The 14,074-nt window shown below is 37.2% G+C and overlaps 1 protein-coding gene across 5 annotated transcripts in view; it reads left to right on the forward strand.

Moving 5' to 3' along the window:
• Positions 1-14,074, forward strand: part of LOC130929808 (laminin subunit alpha-3-like) — a 122,112-nt gene that overhangs the window by 23,255 nt on the left and 84,783 nt on the right. For 3 of the 5 annotated variants that reach the window (XM_057857330.1, XM_057857332.1, XM_057857333.1), the window contains exons 3-14: positions 1,970-2,087; positions 2,402-2,520; positions 2,598-2,768; positions 5,869-5,969; positions 6,426-6,541; positions 8,682-8,800; positions 9,236-9,326; positions 11,448-11,579; positions 12,153-12,206; positions 12,306-12,353; positions 12,502-12,636; positions 12,956-13,096. In XM_057857330.1, the coding sequence (XP_057713313.1) occupies positions 1,970-2,087; positions 2,402-2,520; positions 2,598-2,768; positions 5,869-5,969; positions 6,426-6,541; positions 8,682-8,800; positions 9,236-9,326; positions 11,448-11,579; positions 12,153-12,206; positions 12,306-12,353; positions 12,502-12,636; positions 12,956-13,096 (1,345 nt within the window). The remainder of the gene's footprint in view (positions 1-1,969; positions 2,088-2,401; positions 2,521-2,597; positions 2,769-5,868; positions 5,970-6,425; positions 6,542-8,681; positions 8,801-9,235; positions 9,327-11,447; positions 11,580-12,152; positions 12,207-12,305; positions 12,354-12,501; positions 12,637-12,955; positions 13,097-14,074) is intronic. The other 2 variants (XM_057857331.1, XM_057857334.1) reach the window with 1 other exon arrangement.

Here is a 14,074-nt window from a genome sequence, read left to right on the forward strand (position 1 = left end):
ATTGTAGTCTGTATTGAGCCAAATTAGCTGCTATCTCGGTGCTCGGATGGATAAAAAGAGCAAGGGTGGCGCTGAAAAATAAGAATTAAAAAGAGAAAAGCACTCGTGAAAGAATCGGCAAAATGCGCGAAAATAGCTAATTTTTTTCATGCAACGACCTTGCTGCCTCAAACTACAGAGGATTACAACGAAAGTGGTAAGGCCAGATGGCGAATAAAATGCAACTTGCACCGTGTGATACGACAATATGTAATTGTGGAAACTTTGGCTTCTTGTAGCACCTCACAAGGGATATGTAGCAGCAAGCATTAGCCATAATGAACACACCACAGGTGCAGAGCTGGAAGGTAGGATTGCCATGTCGTTCAGCGAGTGAACATTAGAATTAATATAATCAATTACGTGGCGTTTTTAAAGTGGAAATGGAAAATGGATAATAGTATCATTAGAAGTTGTTACAATGTGCAATACGTATTCTTTATTTTTCATATTGTTATGTTGCTATGTTTGTTTTATCTGTAAGCACTCATTTTGTTAATATTTGATGTTGCAGAAAAGGTCTTATTTATTCATTTATTTTGGGGCTGCCAAAATTATCGCGTTAACGGGCGGTAATTAATTTTTTTAATGAATCACGTTAAAATATTTGACGCAATTAACGCACATGCCCTGCTCAGACAGATTTAAATGACAGTACAATGACATGCCCACTTGTTAATTGTGCTTTATGGAGTTTTGCCGCCCTCCGCTGGCGTTTGGGTGCGACTGATTTTATAGGCTTCAGCACCCATGAGCATTGTGTAAGTAATTATTGACATCAACAATGGCGGGCTACTAGTTTATTTTTTGATTGAAAATTTTACAAATTTATTAAAATGAAAACATTAAGAGGGGTTTTAATATAAAATTTCTATAACTTGTACTAACATTTATCTTTTAAGAACTACAAGTCTTTCTATCCATGGATCGCTTTAACAGAATGTTAATAATGTTAATGCCATCTTGTTGATTTATTGTTATAATAAACAAATACAGTCCTTATGTACCTTATGTTGAATGTATATATCCATCTTGTGTCTCATCTTTCCATTCCAACAATAATTTACAGAAAAATATGGCATATTTTATAGATGGTTTGAATTGCGATTAATTACGATTAATTTTTAAGCTGTAATTAACTCGATCAAAAATTTTAATCATTTGACAGGCCTAATTTATTTTTCAAATGTATCATTTAATATAGTTTTTTTTAAAATCCATTTTTAAATTTGTTCAAAATATGTTGTGTTGCACTTGTTAAAATAAAGCCACCTTGTTAAACAACCATGACCTGCACTGAATTGGAATACACAGAATTACAGTACACGGCTTTAGAGAACACTGAACTTAACACGTGTATGCATAATGACATAATTTTAAATGAGTGGGCCGGTCTGAGGCATGAAATTCCAGGGCCGAAAATGAGTCCCACTCCGGCCCTGGCTCCAACTGTTGGTCAAGTGTAGGTGAAGTTTTTTATTGCAGGTCCAAGACACACATAGTCCATGGGAAACTATAAAAAGGAGAGCCTTGATTGTCATCAGTTTCCTGTCTATTGTGTCAAGTACGATCAAGCTGATGTCACTTGCTTGTTGAATGCCATACTTTTTGTTCCAATAATCACAGAGAAAATGTGCATTTCTCGTATGCTTTTGATGATCAATGTAGATAAAGGCAGAGGGCAGATCAAGTGGGCTTTACTTGAATTCTATTCACAAACCTGGTGGTCCACCTGCTGCTTTTAATGACTCCTCAAAGATACTTTGACAGTTGTTTGTCCTCATGTTGACGTGTACAAACTGCAAAGAGAAAGTCAGTAAGCTTACCACTGTTTCCTCAGTCATTATGTGGTGACCAATATAGAAATGCTACCACAATGCTTCGTCAGGTTGTTTTCATATGTTTAACCGTATTTTTCTTTCTTTTAAAGCTGTTTCATGTTGCTTACATCATCATAAAGTTTGCTAATTCGCCTCGACCCGACCTGTGGGTCTTGGAGCGCTCCGTTGACCACGGGAGGACCTTCACTCCCTGGCAGTATTTTACACGTGAGTTATCACAACAGAAAATGTAGCAAAGCTTTAAATGTATCAACATGAGCATCAGATTACAATATAGCCAAGTAAAGACAAGCGCACACACACAAACACAATTTTTTAACATTGTAGCTATTTTTCTCATTTCATGAGACCATATATGAGGCAGAAAAAAAAACTTCTTTTTATCGGTGCCCAAACATTTGCATGCATGTACAGAACTCAGAACAGACCTCAGTTTGTGACGGCATGCCATTACATTGTTTTTAGGGATAGAATGAACCACAATTAATAAAATGAATTGAGCAAAATAACATTGTTTACAGATTCGAAGCATGAGTGCATCGATAGGTTTGGAAAGCATCCCAACGCTCCACTTACAAATGACGACGATCAGCTCTGCACCACTGATTATTCCGGAATTGTCCCTCTGGAGAACGGAGAGGTAAACACCACGTGAGCAAAATAAATCAATATTATTTTTTGTGTAGTTAAAACAAACACTCTTTTTGTGGTGTCCAGATTGTAGTGTCCTTGATCAATGGTCGACCAGGGTCTGGAGACTTCACCCGATCTCCAGTGCTGCAGCATTTCACCAAGGCCACCAACGTACGGCTGCGTTTCCTGCGCACCAACACACTGCTGGGTCATCTCATCTCCAAGGCAATGAGAGACCCGACCGTCACACGCAGGGTGAGGCTTGAAGTGAACCGCCTGAACACACTTTGGCGCCATGCTTGAAGCAACTGGCTTGCTGGCACTTTTACTTTTCTTAGCACGCCCATACGCTCACTTAGGACACATTTATCATTCTGAAATAATAGTTGGTACTAGTTTGGAAAAGTCCCTTGAGCCGCAGCTGGAGCATCGGCACATTTTTCTTCAGCAGTAGATGTGTGTAGAATTCAAATTGTACTTTGTAAATGATATACTTTCATGGAGAAAAAAATAGTATGCATTTGTCAGTTTTCTTTTACACTGACTTTAAGAATTCAATGTTTTTTTTCACTCAAAATTTATTAACGAATTGTGCGCTTGATTTGAATATATTAGGTATAGTTTGGCTCATAAAAACAAAAAAATGTGCAACAGAATGTTTCACAGTACTGTATCACTTCAATTAGTACGTCCAGAAAATCTTTTAAACAGAACTAGAAGAAAATGTTCAAAAAATTACCCAAAACTTTCAGGCTCAGCTATGATCTATACTTACTGTATTATTACTATTATTATCATATATATTATTTTTGTTGCAGCGTTGTGTCATCGTGGTTTTGTTACAGCCGAAAGGTTCTGCATTCGAATGTGTAGCGGTGTCCCTGAGTGAAGTTCAAACACTCTTAGATGCACTCAAATACTTCTTAAAAATAATCTAAGTACTTTTAAATCTACCAAAATACTCCCAAAAAGTTATCTAAATATGTACTTCTAATACTACACAAGTACAGTATTTCCTGAAACTAACAACTGACCTAAACAATCTTAAATCTACTGAAATACACTATAAAAGTAATCCCTAAAGGTAGATGAATTATCTGAATACTCCTAAATATAAATCTAGACAAGTCTGTACTTATTTATTCAAATTTTATCGCGCACCAAATGAAAAACAATTTGTATCTGATTAAATAATTGAAATTGTATTGTAGTTAGTTAAACCTTAAAAACAACGGAATTGTAGTACTTAACAAATGTACCATATTTTATTTTGAAGTCACTGTAACATTGTGCTTTGAGAATCACAGATACAAATCATGTAAATGTAGTTGTAGAATCCACGACGAAAAGCCTTTCAGTCTGACGATCAGTGTTTGGAGTAACGCCGCTATAAATAACGCCGTTACGTAATGGCGTTATTTTTTTCAGTAACGGAGTAATCTAACTAATTACTTTTCCCGCCGTTACAACGCCGTTACCGTTACTGACGGTCAAAAGCGGTGCGTTACTTACTCTGAATAAATTGAAGAAACTACCAGCCGTGTCGAGCCGTGTCGAGTCGACTCTCTGCTCTGTTGATTTGTCATCCAAGACTTGGGGTGCGTTCAGGTTCGAGAATAGCGCACGTGTTTTGTTTTGTGCTTTTTCTTAGCAAAGATACAGTATACCACAAAGGACGTGCTGGCACTCTGTTTCTTTAATAGCACATACTGTATAACTTCAACATTAACACAAACGTACGGTTCTCGGCAGGCCGTGTCTCTAACTCACTCCCGCATCATGTGAGCAAAACAATATTGGCGCCGTGTGCACTTTAGGGTGCTTCAGATAATTCTGTATCAGAATATTACAGCACGTACTTCTTATGACTCCAGGCTGTCCCTGCTCATTCAATTAGACAATGCTTTCCAAAGTTTGGTAACTTTTCTGTGTTTGCTACACCCGATGCTAGCCTCGTTCCCATCTCCCTCTGTCAGCCAGCAATAATTCTGCTTCCATCTTGAGGACGGCAGACGCTTTGAAGGTGACGTGAATTGTCGGGAAACCAGCCTACCTGAATGCAGCCCCTCGAGAGATGCGATGGAAGTGATTGTGATTGGCTGAGGGTTAGAGTCATATGTCGTTGTAAGCCAATCAGAGCCGGTGATTTCACAAGCAAACAGGAACAGCGCGTGCGCCAAACACACACACACACACAAAACAGATGCACAGGGTCGGGATGGCAGAGCATTCAGAAGAAAAATTGTCCTTTAAGAGGTGGAGATATAGACGCTATTTCAAGTTTGTCAAAATTAAAGGAAAGAACCTGCATGTAATGTGTAATTTATGTCCCGGGGCAAAGCTTTTGTCGACATCTGTGGTAAGCAATTCAAATCTGCTGAAGCACCTAACAAGTTAACTACCTGTCTGTTCTTCTCTATTCCACTGACTCGAATACTGCTCAGAAAATTTCAAATTCTTTGACATACAACAAGTTCTTTTTAAAGTAACGGAAATAGTTACTTTCCCTGGTAACTAATTACTTTTACTATAGAGTAATTCAGTTACTAACTCAGTTACTTTTTGGAAGAAGTAGTGAGTAACGTAACTAATTACTTTTTTAAAGTAACGTGCCCAACACTGCTGATGATCTCCTCGCTCCGTCCCCATCACACGCCCGCCGTTCAAGCGGGGAAGAAAAAAAGCCACCCTGCATGTTCTCAGTTCATTTGTTCAATCCAACAGGAATTAATCCAAACATTTGTGATCCACAACTGAGAGATAGAGAGACTAGTTCAACTAAGAAGATAGAGAGAAAGAGATGTCAAAAACTGTTTGGGCTCTTATGCTTCCTCCTTCCTGCCCACGCCAACTAACTCATCCAAAACAGTTCTCGCCCAGCGTTATATCATACGACATGATGTCAAACGTGACGTCACGAACTAGTTCAACAAAATCAAATAAACAAATAATAGTTCCGACTTATATAACAATCAACAACTCGTTTTATAGAATCAAATATATTATTTACAATTAACATAAATAATTAATCAAATGTTATTTAGGCGCTTACAGTTGTGAACATATACACTTTCATCTTGGTGTGAATTTGTACCTATAATTGTATTGGGTCATATGATGAAAAATAGCCTTGCAGATTGAATTACACAAATGTTTATCATTAAATAATTTTTCTAACAGTTCTATATTTCTCCATATCAAGTTGAAATGAATATGTGCTGACGGATGTTGATGATTTTATCACGTTTTACAGTGCAGTGAGTCAGCCTGTAAAACTTGATACACAATATGTGTAATTATTTCCTGTTGCTAAGGAACCAAGCCAGATGCATTCGTTCTGATTTTTCCTGTTCAGTACTATTACAGCATCAAAGATATCAGCATCGGTGGGCGCTGCGTGTGTCACGGCCATGCTCAGGCGTGCAGTGCCACTAGTGACCCGGAAGACCCAAACAAGTAAGTCACCCTTCTCAAAAATGTTCAACACCTTCTGTACCTCACATGTCAAACTTTAACTTTCTTACAGGATCTGCTTATTCATTAACAGACATTTTGTGAAGCACAGACATTCTTTCCGGATCCGCAATTACCTAATATGTTTATTTATGGAACTCGCAATGGTGAAAGACAGCATTGTTAGCTACAGTGATAACAGATTGTAAGCAAATGGTGTTTTGTCAATGTCAAAGGTGATATTTTAAGGAAACAGCGTTGATTTCTGTGCTGAACAAGTAAAGTGAGGTGCACCTTCAGGGTAACAGGACTCATTCACTGCTAGCCCTCCCAGTTCAAATCTCTTCAATGGCAGCGCTATACACAAGCTTCAACACAATTTAAAACATACCAGATGTTATTGATGATCATCAAATTACATTCCTAGTTTGCTCCATGTGTTCTATGTTCTGTAATCAGGCTCCAGTGTGAGTGCCAGCACAACACCTGTGGTGAATCATGTGACCGCTGCTGTCCGGGCTTCAGCCAGAAGCCGTGGCGTGCCGCCGCTGTTGACAGCCCCAACGAGTGTCAACGTAAGTGCGCGACATGCCGTCTGACAGTGTTGTGTCGACAACTCAAGTCTCCATTTGTTACTGTTGCCGATGCCCTGATATGGTATCACTCAGCGTCTCGTTGAGAGAGTGAGGGAGGACTTTCCTTATGTGGCATGCATGTGGAAGAATTCAAAACTACTATATACCTACTAAAGAATTAAAAGTACAAAGAAATCACTATGCACATATTCACCTTTTTGTGAACTCCATTTCTATTCACTGGAAAACATTTGTAATATGTTAAATTGTTTTGTAATCTACAATGACTTGGGTCATCACAAATGAATATTTTTAAGAATAGATTTATTGCTCAATCCATCAATTAATCAAATAACAGTACACGGTAAAAATGTGTTTTGCCTTCAAATTTATGGCAACATATAATTTTATCCTACTACTATTTTTTTTTTCTTTTCATTTTTTTTTAAACATTACCCAATTAACAACATTTAAGCAATGTCACATGAGAGAGAATGATGTTGAGCTACTTCTTTGATACAGATTAATACGAAGGGCAACTAGCTGGATATGCATTTCTGAGTCTACTTCAGGTATGGCTGAAATACTGTAGAGTTATTCCCAAATGTTAAAAATTGTTTTTCTCCAAAAATGTCAGAAAAAAATTTAAAAAACAGGTAAAATGTTCATTAATGTTATGCAGTGGTACCTCTCCTCACGAAATTAATTGCTTCTGGAAGTAGTTTCGTAACTACTGTCAATAGAGACACGTTTTCCAATTAAATGCCCTAATACATTCCATGCTCCCCATAATTCAGACATAAATCTTTTATAAAGCATAAAAATGCATCAAAACATGTAACAAATACATGTTACAATTAAATAATTGCACAATAAACATAAAATGAGAGTTGTGCATAAGTAAAAAACAAAGAATAGAGTACAGAATAAAAGTTAATATACTCACATAAAGCTGTCGGAACACCTCATGGCCCGAGGGGCAAATGAAGAGGATGCTGGGATACAAACATACACATACAGTAGAGGTCCCTCTTAGCGGATTGGATGCCAGGAATGCTAGGCAATAGCCAATGGCAGAGCAGCTATAAGCTGCAAGTACCAGTGATACTGTTTTTTGCCTTCCGTTACTAAAATTTCTTTTGTAACAAGAGACAATATTTTACTGTTTTGGCATGTCATAACCTGAAAATTGTGTATGTAGAGACGTTCTTTAGTAGAGGTACCACTGTAATCAGTCGAGTTTCATGGAGAACTGCATAAATCAGACAATATTTACTGTTAAGAAGCTCAAATTTTTAAGATTTTGACAATTTTACACTAAACATTTAGTCCTAGCCAATTAGTCGATTAATCATGACAGCCCTCCATTGGACTGTTGAAAAGACACTCTTGTAATGAGACCCTTGAGCAGCTAGGGAAAAAAGAAGTTGTAATGTGATCGGTTTACTCATACAGAAACAATGTACTATGGCTAATATGAAGTTCTGGTTACCTTGTTATTATTATGAGGTTTCACAGTATATTATGGCTTTCATTGTATGACATGAGTATTAATTTATAACATTTATTATGAAAATATATTTACAATATACATTGTAATTCATAGAAAGTGAAAAAACTAAATGTAAGTATGCAACAAATAGTATATATCAACATCAAGTCGTAATATACTGTAAAAGAATTAAATTCTCGAATAAGACTTTTGCATTGAGACAAAAATGTATTTATAGCTCCTGTTTATAATGAATATGTATTAGCTCTTCTGTTTTTTTAATCCAGTGAAGTGATTATGCTTGTGTGTAGTTTCTTTTTGACATTATTAATGACAAAAAGTGTAAGTTGTAAGTGTAAGAGTTGGTCAATTACATTTCGTAAATTGCTCATACAAACGCACCATGATTCATTACATTTTTTTTAATACTACGTTAGTTTGTTGCGTCTAAAAAAAATTGTCTTGGCTTTGCTTCATTTACATAATTATTATATTTAAACAGGAAGCGGATGTGCAGCTTTATTCTGATTGGATAATTTCTTGTAATACTAAACCAGTTTTGTCGCTCCTTCTGGATTATAAGCACATTTATGTGAGTTATTAATTAATTATACGTGTGTAAATGTGTGTTGGTGGTTTCCTTTTCAGCCTGCCAGTGCTTTACTCATGCCGCCGACTGTTATTATGACGCCGAGGTGGAAGCCAGAGGAGCAAGTTTAGACATTACCGGTGGGTACAGTGGAGGAGGCGTGTGCATCAACTGCCAGGTATGAAACACTCATCATGTCTCGACTGATTCCCTTGTGTGTACCTATGTGTGTCTATGTGTACATAAATGTGAGTGCGTATGTTTAGACGGAGAGGATGTACTCTATATTCACAAGGTGACCTTAACTGATCCGAGTTTAACACTCACAGAAAGAAATCCCCTCTGGATGCTTTATAAACTCATTCGTTGCAAATGGATATGTGATAGCCATCCAATCCATCTGCATTGAACTGGAAATGCTGGCAGTGAATAATCACTGCCAATCTTCCCAGTTCATAAGGATTGGACGTCTTTTGCTAACAAGGACAGTAAATGAGTTAAAAGACACAGTAGAACTATAAACTGTAGCTACACGTGTTACATTGAATAATATCAGAACATGACAATGCTTAGTAGTGCAGTATTTATTATTTATTTTTATTTTCTTTTTCAGCACAACACTGCTGGAGTTAACTGTGAGCGATGCGTTGAAGGTTTCTTCAGACCTTATGGAGTGCCCCCTAAATCTCCCACTGGATGCCTACGTGAGTAATGTCTTTTTTATTGCTGTCATATACATTAAAAAGTACATTACAAATGAAATATAAGAAAACGATTGAGTAACTTTTTATACTGATTAAAACTAAAATTGGCATGCTGATTCCAAAATTTCAGTTTTTCAAGTTTTTTCTCCCCAATTTAAGTACTTACTTTGTTCTTGTACTTGCACACTATTATGATTATTGTAGCTTATGTGATGATTTACTGTATCCTTTGAAAAGCATAATAGCGTTAAATAAATTTGTAATCATGCCTGTTTTTTCACATTTCATTGTTTGATATATTTGAATTTTTTTTATGAATTAAGCACCTATGTTTACTCATTCAGTGCCAGACTTTTTTTGAGACGTCTTTTATCTTTATTCACAAGGAGAATCCTTTGTTTTTATAATATAAGAAAGAAAATGTTCTTAAAAATATTTTGTAAGATTTGAAAAGGTTTTCTCGTTAAGTAAATCATTTGTCAAGAAAACAGGGAACCTATATTTCAAAAATTTGACGTGATAGAGAAAAAAATTCAGATCAGTTGTGGATTCTGCAAAAATTTGTTACAAAAAGCCCTCAGATCTAATTTTGAAATACCGTAATTTTCGCACTATAAGGCGCACCTGACTATAAGCTGCCACCCAACAAATCTGGCATGAAAACGACATTTGTTCTTAAATAAGCCACACTTGACTATAAGCCAAAGCTGTCCTCACTGAATTTTGAAATATTTTCACCAAATTATAATAACCGGTAATTTTTTATTTGACAGCTGCGTCATACGACTGTCATAAGACCAAATGAACCACCTTGAAGCTTTGAACCAAATGGCTGCAAAGCTTCATTGCTTAAAGGAGCTTCTTTTGGCCATCACTGCACCCTTGGGGGAGACAATCAACCTCTGTTGCCACCTGCTGTCAACATTGTTGTTGTCCAACATGCCTCCTCGTATGCATTGCAGCGCTACAGATATAAATAAAAATCAAAATTCCTGTTCTATGCTAATTATGTCTTCAGTTAATGTCCCAGTTGTTTCATTAATTGATAGTTATGGTATTTGGTAACACTTTATTTGACAGTGGCACTATAAGACTATCATTAGGCAATCATAATTATGACATGACACTATCTTGGCATTAATGAATGCTTATAACAGGTGTGCTTTAGTGTTATCAGGCAGATTATCTCACTTTTGAATGAACGTAAACGGTCCAAGCTGGACATAAATGGAGTTAGTGACATAATTTACTGGATGACACTTCATGACATCCGTCATAAGCATTCATTAATGCCCATGATAGTGTCATGTCATAATTATGACAGTTTTTATGAAAGTCTTATGCTGCCGCTGTCAAATAAAGTGTTACCTATTAACCCAAATAAATCAACAAATAAGCCACACTGGACTCTAAACTGCAGGACTGAAAATGAAGCAAAAAAGTAGTGGCTTACAATTTGAGAATTACGGTATGTGTTCCCCCGTATTATCTGTCTAATTGTCTATGACACCAAAGCTGCTTCTCAAAGTCTTTCTTCTCAAAGACTTTCCCAGTATTCCTTTATTGGGCATTCGGCAGTTGTCTCCATACACAAAGTGAAATTGTGTTAAACAAATGAGGCAACAGGTGGCGATACGTGATGGCGAGCAGGGAGCTGATTGGATAAAAAGAACAATAGGAGAAGGGCTCTGCTGATGATACCCAGCAGGTGTGTGTATGTGTGTGGGTGTGTATAGAAGGGGATTTAAAGCAGGACTATTAGTGGCGCATTCTGTCTCACTCAACTCTTTCTGTCACTCTCTTAATGTATGAAAAAAGAAACTTGAGCACATGCAAGATAAAATACTTATATTTAGAAATACTCATTGCTCAAGTGGGTCCTTCTGTTGTTTACATGTCTGTTCCCACTCATATGAATTGCTTTCACAAAGTGGAGGATTTAAATAAAGGGTGGGAAATAACTAACCGGGACCATATATGGCCAAGAGGGCAATTGCTGCAGCCCACCAATACAATCAAGATTACAAATAGAGAAGTTGCTATAAAAAGCCCTAAAAATGTTGAACCATGTTTGTGTTATTTTATTTTTGTCTTTGGATGTGTGCGTGTGTCGGCTTGCAGCTTGCAGGTGCGATGAGCGGACATCGGCAGGCTGTGAAATGGGTTCTGGAAAGTGCATCTGCAGAGTTCAGTTTGACGGAGAAAACTGCGAGCGATGCGCAGAAGGCCACTATTACTACCCTCAGTGCATCCGTAAGTTTACTTCTGATACACATCTGCTTTGGATGTAAGCGAATGTACAATGAGTGATGCTTTACTAGCTTTGATCTGTCAGTTTATGCCTTGAGGTGACAACGTGAACTTTAAAGACAAGAATCAAATGTGTTCACTTCAAAATTTAGGGCTTATGCTGCACAAACTACATGCCTGAACACCATTTACAGAGAAAGACCCATGTTAGACACATAACTAGTGTTTCCTCATCTTATCTCCATAAAGTATGGCGGAAAGATAAGCAGAGTCCCCCCCCCCCCAGTGTTGATTTGACCTTTGAGTGTCTTGCTTTCTGTTTAATGCAAAACTTTTTATAGAATTTTTCCCCCCACAGATACAATTCTGTGCATTTGAATTTAACATGTAACTAATCTAAACAAATTTAGTTGCATTTTAATTTGAAATCTCTGTATTGTGGAAATACGCCTCACTAATCTGACACATTTTAATTTGATCTGGAAAAGTGCAGATGTTAATTAAAATAGGTAATTGGGAATATTACTGTTGACTTTGATTAATTTTGTTCTCTGTGTTTACTTTTGAATTTGGAAGCAGGTTATCCTGAGCACCAGACAACCACCAAATCCCCTGCAGGACCCATTTTTGGTAAATATAGATTTGAAGAATACAAATTTTGAAGTAGATATTAATTATGATAATACAAATAATACCCCAATATTATTGTACTTCTTCCCCTGTGTTTAGTGCCTACTGTCTGCCCTGTGGGTTATTTTGGCTCAATCAGTTGCCAGCGTGAGTATGATTAGAAAAAATTACACAGAATGAGCAAAGTTCACGACTAAGAAGCAGTTCCCAAGAAGTAGTTCAAGGTCAAATGTTAATCTTGATTCACAGTATTTACTGTATATTGCTACACATGTGTGTGTGTGTACACGTGCAGGGTGTGCGTGTGACCACAGAGGGACAGAGCACGAGGTGTGTGACACTTCAGGACGTTGCCAATGTCGTCGCACTGTAGAGGGCCAACAATGTGACCGTTGCAGACCAGGCTTCCACTCCTTTCCAGATTGCCATGGTGTGAATGACACATTCAGATACATTAACTCTATAACGCTATCTAAAAATGTTAGTGATTATGAATTTATAGAGGCTGTGCGTTGTAACTTTTTCATCTCCAGCCAGGAGATCACCCATCATCTCATCATGATATGTGTTAGAGCAAGAATGATTAACAAGAAATAATGTTGGTTCAATGCTGGTTCATGATAAGGGTGAAATTATTGGTGTCCTAGAGAGCCTACCTTAATACTGTACAGTCAAGTGTTAATATGAACCGTTTTTTAATGGGTTTCCACTCATGTAACAATTGGAAATGTACTGTGTTTAATTCCTAGCGGCAGCATGTCTATGTGATGGAGCCGGTGTGGCTGAGAGTGTTTGCAGTGCAAGTGGTCAGTGTATTTGCCTTCCCAACTATGGAGGTCCGAACTGTGAGCAATGTGCACCAGGCTACTACGGGTACCCAGAATGCGCTGGTGGGTCACGTCATAAACAAATACATAATTTCATCATTTACTCATCTTCTAGTGGGAAATTATTTTATAATCATAACTTTAGGCACGTACTGTATGGTACAGACAGAATATGACTGAAATAGTACCAGTTAAAAGGCAAATAAGACTTTTCACACACTTGTTAATGAGTACATAATGTAATAGACGTAAAGTTGCATTAGTGTAGTAGCATTTGAAAAATGAAATAGATAAATACTGTGTTCATTTGAATGGAACATACAAATATAGGTCAACATATCCAATCGCACAAAACCCTAATAAGTTACAGGCACATTCACATCCAGTTTTGCATGGATTTGCATGGATTTTCAATACTTCAGAAACTGGGAGTTTTTCTCCCACGCTGTCCCATGCGTCCTGTTTGATTTCATATACTGTATTTTATGTGCCATATCATCTCCCATCTTCCTTTTAAGGAATTTCCACATTTCCACAGAAAAGACAACAGTAGTGACTAGGGTTGTTCCGATCATGTTTTTTTGCTCCCGATCCGATCCCGATCGTTTTAGTTTGAGTATCTGCCGAACCCGATATTTCCCGATCCGATTGCTTTTTTTTTGCTCCCGTTTCAATTCCAATCATTCCCGATGATTTTTCCCGATCATATACATTTTGGCAATGCATTAAGAAAAAAATGAATATAACTCGGACGAATATATACATTCAACATACAGTACATAAGTACTGTATTTGTTTATTATGACAATAAATCCTCAAGATGGCATTTACATTAACATTCTTTCTGTGAGAGGGATCCACGGATAGAAAGACTTGTGACTTTGTATATTGTGACTAAATATTGCCATCTAGTGTATTTGTTGAGCTTTCAGTAAATGATACTGTGGCCATCCCAAATGCATGATTGGAAGTAGACCCATGACTGTGCAACGTGTTACCAATTGCTATATCTTCTCTGCGTTGTGAAATAACATAAAGTTT

Source organism: Corythoichthys intestinalis, chromosome 14 (genome assembly GCF_030265065.1).
Source record: "Corythoichthys intestinalis isolate RoL2023-P3 chromosome 14, ASM3026506v1, whole genome shotgun sequence".
NCBI lineage: Eukaryota > Metazoa > Chordata > Actinopteri > Syngnathiformes > Syngnathidae > Corythoichthys > Corythoichthys intestinalis.